At 40.8% G+C, this 21,747-nt stretch overlaps 1 protein-coding gene across 4 annotated transcripts in view; it reads left to right on the top strand.

The window, feature by feature from the left end:
- Positions 1–21,747, top strand: part of GALNTL6 (polypeptide N-acetylgalactosaminyltransferase like 6) — a 458,632-nt gene that overhangs the window by 177,629 nt on the left and 259,256 nt on the right. For all 4 annotated transcript variants that reach the window (XM_083520305.1, XM_083520303.1, XM_083520304.1 and 1 more), the window contains exon 4: positions 10,517–10,655. In XM_083520305.1, the coding sequence (XP_083376431.1) occupies positions 10,517–10,655 (139 nt within the window). The remainder of the gene's footprint in view (positions 1–10,516; positions 10,656–21,747) is intronic.

The raw sequence follows: 21,747 nt of genomic DNA on the forward strand, positions 1-21,747 counted from the left end.
CAAACTTGGCCCTCCAGATGTTTTCACCCTACAACACCCATGATCCCTAGCTAGCAGGACCAGTGGTCAGGGATGATGGGAATTGTAGTCTCAAAACATCTGGAGGGGCGAGTTTGAGGAAGCCTGGGATACTCCATTCCATTTCCATCCCCTACAGTTTTAAGGGGTGGTTTCTTGACAGATATTCAGCATTCCTTGGTCACTGAATATGCTCAGACCTCAGTGTGTTCTTTGCAGGGTGGGCTCAGATGTTTCCCCTTAATACTGTTGGTACTTTTATAAACCTTGGGTTGCCTCTGATAGTTTGCTCAGTAGGCCTGATCTGGTTGTCAGAGCTTACTATTACAGTGCTACATTTGTTTATTTGCTGATTCCATGATTGCAAACTATGCAAAGCAAAGGAGAAGTGGTCAGTAAAAAGCAACATGGATCATCACATCATCACTCTCCTTCCCACATTCTTCTCATCCATTTCCAAAACCAAGCATACTGAAGGCAGCACGTATACTGCTAGAGCCGATATGGTGTTGTGCAAAGTACTGTGCCTATTACAGAATGTCTTTTTGGTGGGAGGGAGTTCTTTAGTTGTTGTGGGCTGTAGACACTCATGACTCATGACTCATGAACATGAAATTTATTACGGTGAGAGACCAGCTTGTGAAACACAAATGGAACTACAATCCCAATAGCAAAACAAACATTTAAAACAATATACAACAATTGATTTTAAGTTTTAAAATGTGATAGGCATATAAACACATAAAAACTTCAAGATAGACAACCTTAGAGAAATGATCCAAAGTCGCCTGTGGATCTGAGTTTGGGAATTTTCTTAACAAACTAGATTGAATAACTCTATTCAAGAGTAGCAGGTGAATGCTAACACACCTTGAAATTGCTATATTTTAACTTTTTTGATTATAAATCATATTAACACTTGCAGTCCACTTCACACACACCCAAACACACACACACACACCATTTTAATCATGGATGGCACTTCTGTACAATTGTAGTAAAATGGCCACATCCATAGTCGTAGAATGATAGAATTGTAGAGTTGGAAAAGACCACAAGGGTCGGCTAGTCCAACCCTCTGCAATGCAGGAATCTTTTGCACAATGTGGGGCTTGAACCCACAACCCTCAGATTAAGAGTTGTGAGCTATCCCAACTGAGCTATCCCAACAGTGAAGGAAGATTAACAGATAAAAATTGATGATGATGATGGAGATGATGCAAATCAACTGATTTGGTATGAAACCACACATTGAGAATATGTATGCATACATAACCACTATAAGCATAGATAAAAATGGTACAATTTAGCAGCCACTGGTGTGTAATCCTTACAGGGCATGAATAGCTAACTGCTGAAGTAACTGCTGCTCCAAGCTAGCATTACAGTGTATAAAGGATTAATCTTACTGCAAGGCCGGTACAATATTCTTGAAGCCAGTCCGATGCCAGTGGGCAGACAGCAGTTCTTTTGATGGCAGCCTCCGTTGCTTTGAGGCAAGGCTGACGCTTATCTAGTCAGCTGTGCTGCCAGGTAAGTGTTCCAGCATCAATTAGAAATCCATTTTCAAGCATCTGATTTCCTCCAGCCAATCCCAAGGCAGATGGCAAGCAGCCAGCTCCGAATGCTAAGCTTCTTCCATTCCCAGAATGCCAGTCACGATCCAGTGCCTTATTGGCTAATCTTAACATATGTTTTCTCATGATGCTTAACATATGTTTTTCTCATGAAGTATCATTTTCAGTGTAAAGAGTCTAATGTCATATAATACAGAGCTGGTGTGCTTCCGAGTAGAAGTGGGAATTTCAGCAGTTGCAGCTTTGTATGGCAAGTTGTCCTGACCAAAATCCCCTCTATGTACAATTGTTACTGGTACACCAATTCAGCAGGACATGTTGTACCTTCAAGCTCATCCTCATGTATGGAATACTGTTTCCAAATGGAGACATTAAAGACCTTGCAGCAGTCACATGAAGTTCACCAAAAAGCATTTATACATGGTGGTGGCACTGTATGAGGCAGGTGCAGAAGTTCAAACGTCTTACTAAGCACATTGCCTTAATGCAGTAATAATGTTCAATCCATACATGCCTACCAGTGATTCATCCTAGCACAAAGCCACCGTGTGTGATTGACTTTATGCATCTATCGTAAGGGGCAGAAGTGCTTTTTGGCACCTTTCAGAAAGTTTAAATATCTTTTATGTTAGTAATTGAAAGAACTATTGCCAATGTAAGATACATTGTGATGGTACTTTGCTAAGAACTGGATATTTGTCTGTGGTTGAGTAAGTACGTCTGCAGAAGAAAGAGAAATAAGAATATAAGCATGCCTATACTATTGTTGTTGTTGTTGTTGTTGTTGTTGTTGTTGTTGTTGTTGTTGTTATATACCACACTTCAAAGATCACAGGGCAGTTCACAACATACAAATTCAAAATGAGAATACAAAATACATAGTAAAAATAAAAATTTTAAAAAATACCCCTCCCACAAACACATTTAAAAGGCCATTTGTTGTTTATCAGCCAAAGACCTGGTTATAGAAGAACATTTTTGGCTAAAGAGATGTAACAAAGGTGCCAGGTGAGCTGACCGGGGAGAACATTCCACAAACAGGAAGCCACTGCAGAAAAGGCCCATTCTCATATTGCCATCATCCAGACCTCTCATAGAGGAGGCACATGAAAAAGGGCTTCAGATTATGATCATAGGGTTGATTCATACAGGGAGAGGGAATCCTTGAGTTATTGCGGCCCTGGACTGTTTAAGGCTTTATAGGTCAAAAACAGAACTTTGAATTGGGCCTGGAAACTAATCGGCAACCAGTGCAGTTGGGCTAGGATTGGTATTATGTGCTCAAACCATCCTACCCTGTGATCAACTTGGCTGCAGATTTCTTCACCAGCTGTAGTTTCCAAATCACCTTCAGAGGCAACTGCATGTACAACATGTTGTAGTAATTTAACCTAGAGGTTACCAGAGCATAGACAACAGAGCATAGCCTCCCCCCACCTCATAAAAGGGTGGGAAGGTAATTTTCACAAGTTCTCCCTCCCTATCTATAGCTGTGCAGAATGATCCATTTTTTAATTATTGAAAATGGTTCTAATGCATGATTTGAGAACATATTGTTAAATACATTATTAAAATGGACTGATTATTTTCTATATAGCCACCAGCTATAATTTTCAAATGGTAGATCAAGGCAACTTTTGTCACAAATTAGTACTGTATTAGCAATTTGAGGTTGGATCTAGAGTTCCTGCGAGCAGAACTTTGTATGGTACTTTAGGATGCTTCGGTGTAAAATGGTAACTCCTGCTAGAGGAATGAAGGAAGGGGGGGTCCCCCAATTCCTGCTTCATTTCCTGCCAAAGCACTCTGTATCTCCCAAAAAACATGCTTCTGATAGTTGGCAAACCCTCTGGAACAGAATGGGAGATGCCCGATAGGGATACAGAGGGAGGGAGAACTGGTGAAAATTACCTTCCCACCCTTTTATACAGGCTCCACTGGATTCCAATCCCCTCTGTCAATGGTAAGAACCTTCCAGTTCAGAGAAGGGCAAGTCTAGATCCTACCTGCTTCACAGGATGGACTCTGTTGCTGCTCATGGTTGCTATCACCAAGAGAGTATTGTCTGGAAGCCCAAGGGAGGAGTAATTTATTATAGCAGGGTAACAGATCACTAATTGTGCAAACCTAAATTTCAGGTATTTGCTTGAATCTTTCCCTCATAATACTAATAGTCCTGAGGTGACTTAAGTTCAAAGTGACTGTAGGGACCGTGACTTATGTTTCTCTCAAGTTGTAGTCTTGCAGCTTTAAATATTACTTCTTTTACTCGGTGCCAGCCATGGTTTAGTTCACCTTCTCCAGTTTGGTTGTGCAGCACCTATTTAATTACTGCAGATGTAATAAAAAATTTAAGGCCTTATATATATATAATAAATGTTCATAAATGTACCAACCAAGCACAAACATAGATATGTGGACCACATGTCTGGAGCAGCACAGGAAGACCGTCGTGAAACCATTTTGACTCCCAAACTGACAAAATGTTTTCTCTGCAAGGAGGGAGGGGGTGAGGGAGGGGTGAGGGAACCTTCACATTGTCTCAGGAATTGGGTAATCACCATCTCAAAGGAATGGGCAGACTACCAGGAAAGGCAATTAGATAAGGCATTATCAGATAACCTGGCAGACGGGACAAACAACAACATTCAAATTTCTGTTGTACACCACCTTTTCTGTGATGTAGGTATAATGCTTGTGGGGGGTGGTCTTGGTTTACACCCCTTCTGTGATGTATGTATGATGTATTGAGGGGTTCTTGAGCTCCAGGGTAGGGAATTTTAAATGCCTACATAAGGGCAGGCACATCTTTGTTCTGGGTCCTCCTTCGTCCTCCTGCGTGTGAGGGGAGCACCCTGTTGCAACAGCTTTAATAAAGATCAGACTTACTAGCTGCTTTGCTTCTCAATATTCTCTGGTTGGCCTCTATTATTTTCTCCTACCGATAGAGAACCCACTTAAGGACTCTATATGGGCTCTTGAATACCCCATAAGGGAAGAAGGGCAGATTTTGTTTACAACACAGACATTCTGCTACAACACATACCTTTCCTAGAATGTCACTTGGTTTGTTTAAACCCTGCAGCCTCCTTCCTGTAAAGCTGAATTCCTTCAAATTATCTGGGCATGCACTGGATTCCTTTTATCTATGCAGGTCAGCCCATGATTGAATCAAAGCGCAAATGCTTTTAATGTTGAGATAAGTTGTGTTTTTCACAAGCTGGCTGGTTTGCTGTCTACAAGGCTTGGCTCTAGGAAGCAACCTGCTGCCAGTCTGTTCTTATGTTAAATCGGAGAAAAGGCATTCTAGCAGTTGTGGCATTTGGTGATAAGTAGCTGGGCTAAATAGAAGATATACTGCACATCCCCTGGCTACAAAGCTGTGATTAGTTTCAGCTGGCTGCAGAAAACACAGTCTTTTTGGAACGGCGATAGTGCTGTGTAACTTAAATCAGAACATGGAGGAATCCTTATCTCCCATCGCACACTCTGGCATTCCAAACACACTGGACACACTTGACTGCCAGTGTTTATTTCTATTCCAATCTAACATTACAATATGTTGGTATTAGGGACTATATCAAACCTTTCTTGTTCTCAAAAATGTACTTGTACCTCCCATTGTAGCAGCCAAAGTGTGGTGTTTCAAAGCAAGGGTTTGTTTGTTTGTTTAGGGAGCAGCAGGGTTTAAACAAGGATTTAGAGATGTGTTCATCACCAGCTTTGCACCCTCTTGTATTCCCCCTGTGAACAGAAAATAAAGCAGTGGTATAGCAGGGCAGATAATTCATGCTGTGCATTTGCAAAATATATTGAAAGCAACAGCGGGGGCCCTATCCCCCACTCAAGACATATAAATCTGTCAGTTTTAGTTTCTCTCTGCTTCTCATTTTTTTTCCAATTTTAGGCTCAGTTTGCTACATATCCACATCAGTTTGCAATCAGTTGGCAAGTCCTAACAAAACACCTTCAGAATTTTAGTGGGAATTTCTCCTAATAAACATGTTTTATAAGCAATTTTACCTATTGTTGTTGTTTACAATCATGCAATAAAAACAACTAAGATTGGTTTTTAAACAATACCCTCCCCCCAAAGTCAGTTTTAAAACCAATAGAAATAAACACCCAAGTCAGGGACCTAAAACATGCCTCCCCTTAATCTAGCTAGAAAAGCTTGTTGTGTTTCGGGGGTGGGGCACTGTCTCTATTTGTTTCTGGAAAGCATAAGGATAGTGTTCCAAAGAACAGAGGTAGCCACACCAAAAGCCCTGCTCTGAATTGCTGTAGAGAAGCTTCTGCTGTTTTAGATTTTCCTGCAGAATTCAGTGACCTGCTGTGTATGCATGGGTAAGGCTCTCTCTCACATAACCTCAAGGTGTTAAGGGCCTTTTAGGTAAAGGGGACCCCTGACCATTAGGTCCAGTCATGGCCGACTCTGGGGTTGCGGCGCTCATCTCACTTTATTGGCCAAGGCAGCCGGCGTACAGCTTCCGGGTCATGTGGCCAGCATGATTAAGCCGCTTCTGGCGAACCAGAGCAGCGCACGGAAACGCCGTTTACCTTCCCACCAGAGCGGTACCTATTTATCTACTTGCATTTTGATGTCCTTTTGAACTGCTATGTTGGAAGGAGCAGGGACCGAGCAATGGCAGTTCACCCCATTGTGGGGATTCGAACCGCCGACCTTCTGATCAGCAAGCCCTAGACTCTGGTTTAACCCACAGCGCCACCTGCGTCCCTCTTTTATGATAGTGCAAAAACTTTAAACTTAGCAGCAAGAATACTCATTGCAAAGTATTGGAAGACACAAGATCTACCCACCCTGGAAGAATGGCAGATGAAGGTGATAGACTACATGGGACTGGCTGAAATGACCAGCAGAATCCGAGACCAGGGGAAGGAGACAGCGGAAGAAGACTGGAAAAAAATTAAAATTTATGTTAAGAAATATTGTAAAATTAATGAGTGTTAAAATGTTGCGGTTATAGAAAGAAAGGGATTATAGTTGTAAAAGTTTAAGTAAAAGAAAAGAAAAGGAAGAAATTAGATAAAATTAAGGTGGAGGATTTGCTGAAATAAATTTGGGAATTGGAATGCAGAAAGGGGAGGTATGGGGAAGTCGGTGAAGTAAGTTTTAAGAAAAAAATGATTTGAAATTATACATGTTTGACTTGGTGTGTGTATGTTTGTATTGTGTATTGTGTGTGTTTTTATAATTTGTGAAATTTTAATAAATATTTATTTTTTAAAAAAAAACATTAAACTTGGCATGGTAACAGATTGGAAAACAGGGCGGGTTCTGCAGATAAGATATTATACGCAGATAGTAGTTTTCTCCACAACCATCCTAGCCACAGCCTGCAGACCAACCTCAACGGAAGTCGCACATAGTGCATTGCAGTAATCTAGCCCTGTCAATGCACGGACAACTGTGGTCAAAATATCCAAGTGCATGACTGCCCATAGCTCTTACAAAGTTGGTGAAAAGCACCCCTGGCCATCAAGCTCACCACTTCGTCCTCACAGTGTGTCTCAGTGCCTTCTGATGGTAAATCTCGATGCTGACCACTTCCTAGGATGGCTAGTTAAGCCATAGTGTCTAATCAAACAGGCTTAATTGACAGTTTTTTATTATTTTGAATAAGGGACCATCTCTTATATTCAGAGACGCCAAGTTCCACCCAACATTGGGGGGACCCTCGTCACGTGCATGATGTCACACATGCAACATACATATGTGTTATCATGTGAATTGGAATAAGGCCTACTGCCAATGCAGGGTGGCCCAGCGAGGCTCACCACTGCTGTGGGGAGGCCCGGCAAGGCCCGGCTGCTCAAGATTGGGGGCCTCAGCCATGTCCCCACATACTGGGGGGGGGGGAGGCTTGGTGCCTGTGCTTATATTGTATGTTTCTTACATTTAACTGCTGCATGTGAAAGCCACAACAAATTCATTCCTATTGTTTACTCACTAAATTCTGGAACACCTGCCATAAAAAAATATTTTTTTGTGTTCTGTGGTGCATCTGAATTTGGGGTGCCAATATGTAATTGCTAAGGCATGAAGGTATGATTACAAAAGATGGGCTTGTTTTTGAATAGGGAAGAGAGGTCCTTTGGAGTTTCCGGAGCATAATGACTGGCTGAAATTCTGAGGGAAAGATAAATTGGTAGCCTCGTAGAAACTGGTAAATTCCAACTGCCGTCGGATTCCAGAATATTTGACTGTAAATAACCATTTCCGGGGCAGCAGCTGTACCATTCAAGAAAATTTCATTCCAGCTGTCCTTGTCTGCATGTTTGCCTGAACCGTTGCATTGTATCAGCTAGCTAGGATATCATGAATGATTTCCACAATCTCATTAGTTTTAAAATGTGCCTCAAATCTCAAGTTACTTCCACACCAAATATTCATAGCACGGTTATACCATTTTTGTAATCATGAATAATCATGGGAACTGTAGTTTGCTGAGGATGCAAAGCTTCAGTTCCCAGCACCCCTAACAAACTACAGTTCCCAGGATTACCCCTTTTTATAAATAAATAAATAAATAGGTAGAGCAAGAGTGCATTTAAGGCTTAGTGTAGATGTGATCTGAGAGAAGCTGACTTGGCAAACATGCATTAGTTCCTGGTTAACAAGTAACAATTGCTGTCACAAACAGTGGTTGCTGTTTTTTGTGAAGGTCTACATGAGTAGTGTCACAGTCCGGTTCACGGGTGATCAAAGTCCCGGCTGGGGACGTCGGGATGGGGGGCAAGATGGTGGGGTGGGAGCAGGAACAGGAGTCAGAAAGCCAAGAGTCTGAGGGTCAGAGAGCCGGGAGTCAATAAGCCAAGGGTCCGAGGGTCAGGTAGCAAGGAGTCACGAAGCCAAGGGTCCGAGGATTAAGAAGCAAGGGGTCATGAAATCAGGGGTCTGAGGATCAAGAAGCAAGGAGTCAAACACAGCAAGGCAGGGAACGTGTTACTGTAGCAAAGAGCAGAAGGGAAATGCTGAGCTTATATCCCTTCCCAGCTCTTGGCACCAGGTGCTGTGAGTTACCAATCAGCCTCACCTGTGAGGCCACGCCTTGCCTCTTCAGAACAAACTTAGGACGGCCTCAGTCCTGCAGAGTCCTATTGGTCACCGGGCCTGGCTCCTGCACACACACCTCACAAGTAGGAAGAAATATGCTCTGAATAATTTCAGAATGTAAAAGGATTTTTTATTTTTATTTTGGTATTCCTACAAAACAAAGTAGGGTGACTTCTTTTTAAAAAAACAACAACAACACATATGCAAATGTTTCCTTTTCTACTCTTTGAGCTTAAGTGAGGATAATTACTGTAGAGTGAATATATATATATATATATATATATATGCAGGTTTTGGTGTATATATATATATATATATATATATATATATATATATATATATATGCAGGTTTTACCCGTGAAAATCTACGAAAACATATATATATATATATATATATATATATATATATATATATATATATGTTTAATGCTCTATAGTGTTGTATTCTGACCCAATTTATTCTATTCTCTATTATTGAGAATCTTAATAATTAACATACCTGGCTTTGACTGATTGAGTGCCATTTTTATACTGTTGTGTTCTGTGCCTATTTAAGAGAATAATGCTCCTTTTCTTCTCTCACTAATCTTTTTTAATTTCTGGAATCAAGTGAAAAAAACCTGTCTCTCCCTAATGATCCCCCAAAATGTCTTTCTTCTGGGCAAAATGTTGCTGTGGTCTAGGCCCCTTCCAGTTGTCAAGATCTTCTGTACTATCCAGAACTGCCTGATAATTAGGATGAAGAAAATGCTGGTTGATATAAAAAAAATATTGCACACCATGCCTATTACAATTCAATTAACCAGGTTGACATATTTCCTTCAACTCTGTGGATATGAAGCCATTTGAGGCAAGATAGATTTAAAAAGATGAACCTCCTAGCCTTGCTGTGAAATGTTAAAAGAGCTACTGCAGAATGGAGACTAGATCAACCTATTCCAAATGTCAATATTCTATTACTTTGCCATTTATCTGTATCAATAGCCCTTTTCAGGTGTTTGGTAGGTATTGAATAGGTGATTAGTCAACTGGGAATGCACACAGCTAGTCCTATCCCTCAGAGGGTTGGCCCACACTGGCCACACCCTTTGGCTGATGAATGATTGGTATCAGTTTGAAGGATGTTTCATTGATACCCTTCCCCAATGGAAACAGAACCTTGGTCAATCAGGGTCAATGTTCCATTGTATGAAACCTTATGGCGGATTAGGGTTTATAGGTGTTATGTACTGAAGTTCTCACCCTGGGCCAGCAGGGGGATACTGTAGACTGTAGATAGTTATGCAAATAAGGGATCGAAAGTGACATTCAGTGACTGGATAGTTTTAGAAAGTTGTTACAGTAACGTTTTACTGGAGCTCTCTATAAGCAGGCTGGCTGAAACCTTCAGTTCAGTTCTGCCCTGGCCTGTGAATAAACCCTGGCCTGTTTGAAGAATCGCTGTGTCGTCTGATATGTTCACCCACAACTTAACAATATCAGTTCTCTTTCTTTCAAAGGCCCATAGAGCTGGTTGTTTGGCTTTGACCTATCAACTACATTGGTAGACAGCCACATGCAGAAGGTTCTATTGTACATTTAAAGCAGAAGGGCCTATAGACATTCTTGTCTATATCACTTATAGTTTTCTGTCCCTCTGGTCTATTAGATCAGAGGGAAAATCTCAATGCACAGAGGAACTGCATGAATACTGTAATGTGCATTGGAGTGCCACTATTTCATACTTCAGGCATTATTTGCAGTTTGCTTGTTAAAACAGTTTCCATCACAGAACATCACAGCATTCTGGACACTCAAGCACCAATGATGGTAACTATATTTTGGTTTTTTTGTTCCATTTCAGGGAAAGGTGAACAGGGAAAGCCTTACCCTCTCACAGAAGAAGACAATGATGATTCTGCATATCGGGAAAATGGTTTCAATATTTTTGTGAGCAACAACATAGCCTTGGAGCGATCCCTGCCAGACATTCGACATCCTAAGTAGGTACACTAAATCTGATTGATTGTTGCAGGGCATGCCTTCACTTAGTTTACCTTGTTTTGCAGAAGCTTCCTGATTTAGCTGAAGATTAGAAAAGGTGTGAAGCTGCCGTGGCTAATTATCCTCTATCACTTCCAGCTGCTTGCAGTGAGGAGCAAAAGAAGATATTGGGCTCCACTGTAGGTGTTTGTAGGGAAATGTGAGCTTTCTGCTGGTAGGTGTTTGTAGCAGGAGGCATGGAAAGAGTCGTAAGCAATATTGCTAAATGCTTCTCTGGGGATGCCAGATACAAGAAACTACTCTAAAAGTGACAAACAGAAGGTCTGAAATAATCAGGTACATTGTTCCACTTTGGGAGTGGTTTTTATACCAGTTACAGTTCTATTTGTCTTAATGTAACATAATTTGTGACACTCTTGCATTTTGTAAGAGAGGCTGCATTAATGAGAAAGTTAACAATGCAACACTGTTACTGGCCTAGACTGGAGGCATGTGACATGGGGAGGCTTTTCAGATTAAAGTGTTGGTCAAGATTGTGAACAGATTATATTGAATATCAGACAGGTGGGCACATCTCCAATGGCTTTGGAAGTGTGTATATATCAATTATTTTGACTGTCCAATTGGCTCTGCGGCAGCTCCTATGCTGTGGAACAAACTGCCTACAGAGGTAAGTCTGGCTTCTTCATCATACAGTTTCTGGCAAATGCTGAAGATACACCTCTTTACCGTGGCTTTTGACACTTGAGGTGTATATTTTTAGTATACACCTTATTTCTATGATTGGAGATTATTTTAACCTGCTTTTAATTGTGTGTTTTAATGTTGTAACCTGCCCTGGGACCTTAGGACGAAGAGTGGGTAATAAAATATAACAACATTAAACCATCGCTTACCATCATGTTCTTCAGCCTTCTCTTCCCTTCCCTTATCTTTTACAATATTCAGGACAGGCCCTTCTTAAAATCTCATCCTGCGAAAGGAATGCTAGGGCCATTTCATTGATGGCTTTGAAATTCCCCTGCAAGGAACCATGTTTTGCCATAAGCCTGTAATAATGTTAGGCACCAAGCGGAGAATGTGCAGAGAGGTTTCTGATTACTTTTCACAAAAGCTGTGTGTTTACAGAATATTGGGGGAGGGTGAGATTTTCATTTGTTAAAATGAAATCTTGATTCTAATAGTTAGGATCTATCTGGAACAGCTTATTTGGAAAAACAGGTGAAGATGTCAGTGAGTCTAATTCACTTGGCTGTTTTCATAAAGAAGTCACATTGAAATGAAAGGAAGTTGCACAGGGACAGTGTCATTTTCTTATGGTACTCCGATTCACTTCAGTGGGTCTTGCACAGGAAACATTTCCAGTAGATTATGTCCTCTGTTGATCACTTAATATAGCATATATTTATTTATCTACTATTTATTGTGGGGGACGCGGAGGGTTGACACAATGCTAATTTCATTTTTAAAAGAAACATATTAAAAGTTAATTTGAGAAAGGCTAAACATGCCCTTGGAAATCCCTATATTAATCTCTATAACCAAGGGTTGATTTGCATATGATTAATGCTAAGAACTAACTCGGTTTTATCTAATCGGTTTCAAATATTTTGTCTTTGACTTTTGGCTGGGAAAACCATCCACAGGTCACCTGAAATTATCTTCAGCAATTCCCCCTGGCCAAGTATCTTTCCAGTTAGATGGGATTTTAATACATAATTACAGAGCATTAAAGTTGCATTGTTGGCATGATAAATATGCACCACACAACAGCTTCTGTTCCAAAAGGATATCCTGATTTCTATTGGTGTTCAAAACAGTGCCACTGGAAACAATGCAGAAAATCATTAGGGACAAAATGAGGCTGAACTGCCACTTTTCCCTGTTGTGTTTGTCAATATATCTGCCACTAATTTGTTTTTCACTCACTGCTAGCCACATGGGCCATGGCATTTCTTAGAGTATCCCCAGAGGCAGGGCATTGTCAGCACTGTCGCATTGGGAGCAAATCAGCACTATGGTGTTTGTTCTTTCCTTGTAAACAGCTTTCCTACCATGAACGGCACTGTTCTTTTGTAACTTGCCAAGAGCACTATAATACTCATATAAGTCCTGAATACAGTGGGCAACATTTGCATGGAATAAAACCCACAATTCATGGTTATAATTTCCAAGCATTCCAGGCCTATTTATACAACCAGTCAGAGTATAGCCCTGATAGCCATGCTTTATTTGACTCTTGGGTACAGAATCAGTGTACGCAGACTGTTGGCCTGATCAGGAATCCAGCTTTTTTGCGGGGTTGTAGATTGCATGGACAGAACCTCTGCAATTCACACATACAATTTGCACATGTATAGGCTCTGGGCAGAAGAGCCAATTAAATGCCCGGAGTTTTACTCCCTGCCTTCACGCATTCAGCTTATTGGTAAAACCTATTTGGAGTTTCACAACTTTCTGACTAGTTGCAGGACCTTAGCCAGACCTAGCAGAGTACACACAGAATCCACAGAAACAATTGGCAACTTGGCACTAACCAATGATCCACTAACCAATTCACTTCAGTTCTGTGTATGCCTACTTGGAAGTAAACTGCACTGAGATTAATGAAATTTATTCCCAGGTAAGTGTATATAGGATTGCAGCCTAAGTTGTGGCATTTGAAACTGATCGAAGAACCAGTTCAGTCTAGTTTCTCTGGCACAACCAGTGACTTTTAGGCTTTATATTCACATTTCAACATCCTGCCTGATTCAGATGTATTCAGTAATGTTTATCCCTGCTGAAAACTCTGAAGTTTTGAGCCACCGTCACTGGAAATTATTTTTCTTTCCCTCCTCTCCCCACCTCCAAGCTAATTTTACAGACCTGTCAAACGGTTGTGGAAATTACTGGTTATCACTGCTTTATCAAGTTCAGCTGACAAGTCTAGATTGGAATAGGAATGCAGGATGACTGAAGCTAGCCGCTGTAAATTGAATACTTCGACACACTGAGACAATTACTATGTAAATCTTTGCTTGAAAACGTTTTAGGCTGGTGTTTTTCGGTTGCACGCTTGTCACTAGTTTGATGTCAGGGAGGTATTGTAGTCCCCTTGATAAAGAGAGAGAAAAGGTCAGTTATTTTTTTCTTTTCTTCTTTTTAAATTCTCCGCTAAGAATGGAAAACTCAGTGGAAAACTGAAACTTGCACTTTTCCCTTTTGTTCTGGTTTTGTGTGGCATGCTCTTTTGTAAGATTTTTTTAAGTGAGAAGGGAGGGGGTGTCTGCTTTTATCATCTTTGAGCTCCTGCACAGTCTTCTCTCTCTCTTTTTCTTGCTTCTGCAGACAACCTGCACTGCATTTCACTTCTTCTGTGACATCCATCAGGAACAGCAGTTTATAAGCCTGTTGATATGTCTAGAAGGCATAAAATCTGGTGGCTAGCCAAGGTTCTGCCACTGGACTCCCGTAATGTGCATAAAATATTATTGCTATAACCATGGGGTCAAACAAATTGCAGCTTTTATGAATTGGCTTTTTCTATAAACTGACTGAAATGGTGCCAACATTCCCCTCCTTTCTCATAATTTAAAAAGCTCAGGCTGTTTCAAAATGTTCTCCTGCAGACTTTTGTACAAAGGGCTGCTAAAGGTTGTCATTTTGAAACTGCACATCAGAAAGGGACATTGTTTACACTGAAGTTACAGTGGTAATGATTAAATTTCTATTTAGGTTGATATTTTGAACACAAACCATTTTCTCTTTTAATAGTAATACACTGTAGGGAAATGTAAAGGTACAGAAAACACGTTTTACATCCTAAAGCACAGTTGCTCCATGGAAGCTATTTTAACTGGCTTTTGCATCCTGAACTATATAAATGGTTGCTGCAGAACTTGTTAAGTGCTACCTGTTCAGAATGCAACCCAAAGATATCTTGGAATGGGGGCCACAGTAGGGTCAGAGCACCAACATGGCTTTGCACTGCCATAGTGAGGAATAACTCAAGAAATCATTGTTGCCATAAGGTATGTTATTTATGTATTAATTACCCTGCTCATTATGCAGCAAGCCTCCCAGAGTGCCTTACGGGCAGTCAATAAAAACAATGACACATCATTAAAAGTGGTTGGGTAGCAAAGTGCATAGCTTTTTGAAAGAAGTGATGATATTTCCACTTGCTGCCTGCCACTACTTCTCCTCCTAGCGCCCCCACCCCCATATTCCAGATTGTGGAGGATGTGTGGAACAGGGGCTTTATTGCCACAGCCCTTGGCGAGTCATTGTGCACAGTGACAACCACATGTATCTATCGGAAGCCTGGCTCTTAGGCCACTTCTGGCATTGTTATTTTTTGGGCATAGTTATTTTTTTAATGAACAGGAAAACCTGCTTCCAGTAGCACCTTAAAGACCAACTAAGTTAGTTCTTGGTATGAGCTTTCGTGTGCATGCACACTTCTTTAAGGTGCTACTGGAAGGAATTTTTTTATTTTGACTATGGCAGACCAACACGGCTACCTATCTACTACAGGAAAACCTGCAGTAAAGATTTCAAAGTCCTACCTGAGAGCCACATATATGCCACCTTGGTTTCCATGATGGGGAAAAAGGCAGGAGGTTGTTAAAGGGAACAGGTATTGCAAAACCCACTTTTCATCTCTTAAGGGGTTTATGTTTTTGAAAACTAAGGAATGCTTCATAGTATAGGAATAGATTAGATGTCTAGATCTGATTGTATTTACCTTATTTATTTATTTATTTATTTATTTATTTATTTATTTATTTATTGAATAGCAGGGAAGCGAAACACACTCAGCAACATGTAATGTCTGGATATGCGGTGATAAAGAGATAGAAATGAAACTGGTACAATTCAGGGCACATGTACTCACCATAACATTTTTTAAAAGCATCTCCAGAACCACTTTTATAAAAAAAGGGGGGGAGCAATGGAAGGGACAATGATATAGGAAGGGGCATTATGAGCAGAGAAATGGATTGATGCTTCATCGTCTCTCTGCCAGTTATCCCCTTCCATACTTCCCCCAACTTTCAGGTTTGCAGAATTTGCAAGGGTAAAGATATCTGAAGACCCAGGAGGAAAAGCATCTGATGTGATTTGGAACACACACAAAAGGCTAGTGGGGTTTTGTTTAAATTGCCATTGGGCTTCAGTGCACTAAGAATTTGCTTTAGAAGAAAACAAGCTAGTTGATAGCTACTACTTAATGAGGACACTAGGGCAAAGCACTCACAAAATTTATATAATTGTGCATTTGTTTCGAAAGATGGGTGTATCACACAGCCTACTAAATCCTGGTGCTACTCTGCACCGACAGTTGTAGTGCTTTCTAATGTTCACCTTCAGCCCATTTAGTGGATATACAACTGCCTAATGATTGCATAGTTAAGAATTCCAACTCATGTGACTTGTTTTCTCAAGAGTTGTGTCAGAAAGCATTTAATTGTGTTGTTGACCAAAGTTTAGTTAATTCAAGCCTGGCTGTTCCTTGGCTAAATCATATTATGGTCCCAAACGGACAGGATGCTATTTTGCTGCCCAATGAAGTATAGAACGTAGGCGCAGAATCCTTTAGCTGCTTGACCAGGCATTATTTTTACATCTTATATTAAATAGCAGCCTACTTATCTATTGAGCATAAGTGGGGAATTTAAAGGTCCAGTGGAAACTCTGAATATTTTCAGATGTATAACAGTTGGCGATGCCCATACTAAATGACCTTCTTCATTCACTGTGGAAACTTGCAGCGCTCAATAGCCCTAAAAATTTCTCATTTCTTGCTTGAGGTAGAATGATCTCCCACATGGAAAAAAAAATATTAATCACATGTTTATCGTACTAGAAGCAATAACAACCACTGCAGCAAAGGAAAAGTTATGAATTTAATACTAACTCTTTCTATTGAAATCACTCATAGTAACTTTCTCAAAGTTTTACCTGGAAAGTTGAAATACATTAAAGTTGGTCTGTGCCTGAAGGTTAATATGGTGTTTTTGATAAAACTGTTGTGGGGGGGGGGGGGCAATCCTAGGCTTACTAGGCCTGGCCGATATATCAATATATTGCCCTGGACCCAGTATGAGGAGCAGACAGCAATGTCAGCTTCACTCAGCGGTTATCGCTGGTGAATCCGCCACAACTCCTGAGCCCCTCTGCGAGGGACTTCCTCCACTGAGCGTTGCTAGCAGAGGGACTGAGGAGCAGTGGCAGTTTCACCAGCGATATATCACTGAGTGAAACCGCCATCCCACTCTGCCTTCATACTGCACAGAGGGACAAAAAAGCTGCATCGACAAGGCGCTGATACAGCTTGTTCCTCCCTCTGCATCTTTAAACTGCTCAGCCGAGGAGTGTGCGGTTGCTGAGCAGTTAAAGGATCCTCCAGCCCGGTGCTGGCTCCTGCACAAGCAGGGCAAGCACCGTGGATGGCTCTGCTGGGGGTGGGGAGGGCTCCTGATCCCCAGCAGAGCACAGCAAAAGAGCCCCGATGCTCACGCCCCATTCCGCTCAACCACAAAGAGGGGAGCACCAGGGTTGGTTCTGCTGGGGATCAGAAGCCCTCCTGATCCCCAGGACAGCCACACAAAGAAGCCCTGATGCTCTCCCTACTTGTCCACGAGCAGGGGGAGCACCACGGCTGGCTCAGCTGGGGATCGGGAGCCCTCCTACTCCCCAGCTGAGTCATACAAACCAGCTGTGGCAATTTCACCTGGTGCCTTGCAGGCTGAGGCTAATGCAGCTTGTTTTTTCAATATAATAGTACATTGCGATGTTTGGCTGGTGATATAGCACATATACCACAATGTTGAAAAGCTGATATTGCCCAGCCCTAAGGCTTACTAGCTAACATGATTTTATCTACAAAATTTTGACCTCGCTAAGCAATCCCTGCGTTTGTTCAGGTAGCATTGTTCATAATATTGCTGACTCCTGAACTTAGCCACACCTTCCCCAATGTCTGCATGGTTTTCTCCCGTTACCTAAAGAAGGAAAAATAGTAGCAAGTGAAAAGATTTTGGTTTGCATGTGCTGGCACACAGAAATCAGGGTGAGGGCAGATGATAGGGGCACAGAATAATGTCCATTGTTTTAGTTGAAGTGGAAAAAAGACAGTAGGGAAAGGGTGTGTGAATAAGAGGTTTATAAAGTTATGCACAGCATGGAGAACGGGGATAGAGTCCCCACCAAAAAAATACTATAACTTGGGATAATCTAATGATACCGCTTTATCAAGAGATTCAGAACAAACTATGCACTGTGTGAGAAACTAAGCCTTGAATTGGCGACAAGAATTGGTGATGGTCACTAGCTTAAATGGTTTATAAGGGGATTAGAGGAATTCATTGAGAATGCATTTATCAATGACCGCTAGTCATTGTGGCTGTATGCAACACATCAAAGTTCAGAAGAAACAATATGACCATGAGTGCCAACTGCTTGGGGAACAACAAAGAACAACAAAGAGCTATTGCTGTAATGCCTTGCTTGTGGTCTTCCTGGAGGCATCTTCTTTGGCCACTGTGAGAAGCAACATGTAGACTAGGTGGTCTTTTGGTGTGAGCCAGCAGGAGTACTGTATTTTTGTGCTTTTGTTACATTTGGACTTGATTGCAAACCTTTCCACACTGAGTTGCTAGATCTGTTTTGGTTAAATATTGTGAACCTGGTGAGACAGGTAAGAGCAATGTGGACTAAACCAGTGCAGTACTGTATAGTGGTTAATGTGTTAGACTACGATTGGAATATACCTGGATTCATATCCCTACTCGACCATGAAGCTCATGTGGTAGTCCTTGGGTCCATCACTATTTCTTAGTCTGATCTTCACAAGAACATTGTGAGGGTAAAGTAGGAGAACCATGTACCCTGCCCAGAGCTCCTTGCAGGAAAGGCAGGATAAAAATATAATAATGCAAACCAGCTTTCCAACCCAAACAGAAGTTGGTGCTGTTTAATATATCCAACAGACCCCATGTCATTGGATGATGGACTATTCCTCATCCAGCTAGACATTAACATTATTTGTCTCTTAATTGCAGAATGTTGCATTTGGTTGATAAATATTAAAAGTGATCATCAGAATAAAAATCCTATCTATTTTTATCTCCTTAATTAGTGTGGGGTTTACCATAATTACTGAGGTGGTTTTTAAAAAAGAAAAAGAAAAACGAAATATATATTTGGATTTGCATAATGTTTCTCTTTATTCACACAGAATAAATATCACACCTTTTCTATAGAGAGAAGTCAGCTTAAATTCATAAAATGTATGAGCTGCCAGTTATCTGACACCTTTTGACTGATGTGCCATGCTCCATGGAATGAAAGATCACAACTGACAATTTTTCACAAGTTTCTTTGCTAATAATATTTGCTTTGCTCATCCCTACTAAATGCTCTTTTTTATATTATTTAATTCTTAATTAGATAGACCTGTATGTCATGAGATATTTTTAATACCAATTATGGTCTAGCTTTCTAGTGATAATCAGCTTAGTAACTTTTTGCAGACAGTTAAAAGAAAAACCTTCCTGTTCTTCTACATTCTCATATTAGCAAGCTGTTGCAATGAGAGTGTAAACCAGTTGTTTTCCTGTATAGCTGGGACTGGAAGCAAGCACTGAGGGAAGCTCAAGGTTAGCAGCCTAACCCTAACCTTTGTGCTTGCGGATTCTAGCGATCTAACAACAGATGCTTTGATAAAGTTGATTAAACAGGAAGGTGTGCAGTCACCCATGCTGTGGCTCATAAAAACTGGATTCAAAATGTATTGTCAACTATTTAATAATCTTTCTGTGGTTGTCAGTTCAACCATGAGCCTCCCTAGGTTCAAACCCTTCTTTTTTCAAGGTATTTCAAAGACAGTCAGTTTATGTAGCAATAGTTTCAGGGTTATGACTACCTTTGTTTTTGACTGACTAGTAAGTATCTACCCAATTTTTCTGTTTTTCCTTCCTTTTAACTTTTTTTCCTTATCCAAGTCAGAATCAGTTCACAGAAGGGGCTGCTGGGAAATGTAGTCCCTAGATTTAGTCTTCGAATACACTACAGTGGTACCTCGGGTTACAGACGCTTCGGGTAATGCAATTTTGGGTTGCACACCACGCTGAACCCGGAAGTACCGGAACGGGTTATGTCCAGGTTTTGGTGCTCGCGCATGCGCAGAAATGCTAAATCGCATGCACAGAAGCGCTGAATCACGACCCACACGTGCGCAGGCGTGGCGCTGTGGGTTGCGGACGGTGCCGGTTGCAAACGTGCCTCCTGCATGGAACACGTTCGCAACCCAAGGTTCCACTGTATTTAATCCTGCCCATTGTATTAACTGTTGTGCAGTTGGGTGTATCAGAATTTAATGTGTGCTTAAGAAGTTTGCTTGTGTGGCATGGAATTGGTCAAATCAGGCCATGGATTCCCACAGAAATTGGAAGAATTCCTTCAAAGCTCAAATGGAAGGCACAGTTTCACCACACTACCAGTTGCCTTGAAATTCTTACTAGGCCTCCAAAATCTCAAAGAATTTATATTCTGGTTTCATTGGCTTGGAGAGTAGTATTGAAAACTGGCCCGGACAGTAGTATTGGGACCAAGTAATGGTGGGAGTCTATTGGACCCAGGTCTAATTTGTTCGATAGGTACTTCCATGAAGTTCCTGGTGCCTGATCATTTTGGAACACGATATGCCAAGGCAGCTTAACCGCAAGATATTCATCAGATGCAGCTAAACTTCCTGGCTGCAAGTTAGGCAGAAACAATGAAAGAGTACCATTTTCTTTCTTTCTCTACATTAACATAGGTTACTAAAAGTAAATCAGTCGTTGTGCGGCTATTGAATTCTCATTCATATTAGTGGTGTACACTGGAAATAGTTAAAAACACAAAAACAGAAAATACATTTAAAACAGAACTGAAAGTGCACAGTGTAGACACTCGTGATAAAGACCCACTTAACCAGCTGGGAAAGCTGTTGGGACAAAAATGTATTTCAGAAAGTGCAGATGGTGGGTACCTGTTGTATCTCAACAGGAATGCTATTCCGCAGAAGAGAGGCAGCCACACGAAAAACCCTTCTCTGAATAATAGCGGAGTAGGCTTCTGAAATCTTTTGAAATTTCAGGAGAAACTGTCCAGCAGTCCGTAGCAATCTACTGAATGTCAGTGTTTGAGCAGCTGACCTGTATGCGATTAATTTTGTAGCCCATTACAAATAATGAATAGCCACTCTTTGATCATTGCTTAGTTCCATAGTTGATGCACTACTGAAGTCTTTGTATGTTATTTATTGTAAAATGATGAACTTTTAAGTGTGTAATTTTGTAGCTGGCATTATATAAATGCAGTTGGTGTCTAATTAAGAAGTTCATGAAATACCTTTATGTCTTTCCATTTCCATTTGAATGTTCACTTGCACTTGCCTGCTGATAGAAGCTTTTCTCTCCAGAGGCATATTTGCAGTTACACTTTACATTTAATGGTGCTGATTATCCTGAGTGTTTAGCTGCATTGCTCGAGTTGCATTAGCTCTCTCTATGCTTTTGAATATGAATGAACTAAAAGAGGAACTGAAGGAGATATTTGAAGACAAACAGTAGATGTTGGCTTTGATTCATGAAATCCAGGGGAAAAAATGTGTTCTAAACCTCTTCCTTCCTGTTGAATAATTCTGATAATAAGAATGCAGCCATAAATCCAGTGTTCCTTATTTCTGATATTCACATCTATCATTTCAGATAAATATATTGACGCCAGTACTTCCCAGCTGCCCATAACCTAGCAATCACTGTACTAATCCATTCCTTTGTTGGTTATTCATGGGTATTTGTATCCTATTCTTACATAAAGGACTGGTTTATCTGCCATTTTAAAATAGATATAAAATGCAAAGTAAAGAGATACTAAATAAAATATATGGCCTGTTCAACAATCAGTTTTGGAATCTAATTAACCAGTGAGAAATGGAACTCTGCAATTTTAGTATGGTCCACAATATGACACTATTTTGGTCATTCTTAATTCACACACATTCTGATTCCCTATTAAACTCAATAGGACATACTTTTCAGTAAGCATGCATAGAATTCA

This window comes from Podarcis liolepis (assembly GCF_965112155.1).
Source record: "Podarcis liolepis genome assembly, chromosome: 9".
Lineage (NCBI taxonomy): Eukaryota > Metazoa > Chordata > Lepidosauria > Squamata > Lacertidae > Podarcis > Podarcis liolepis.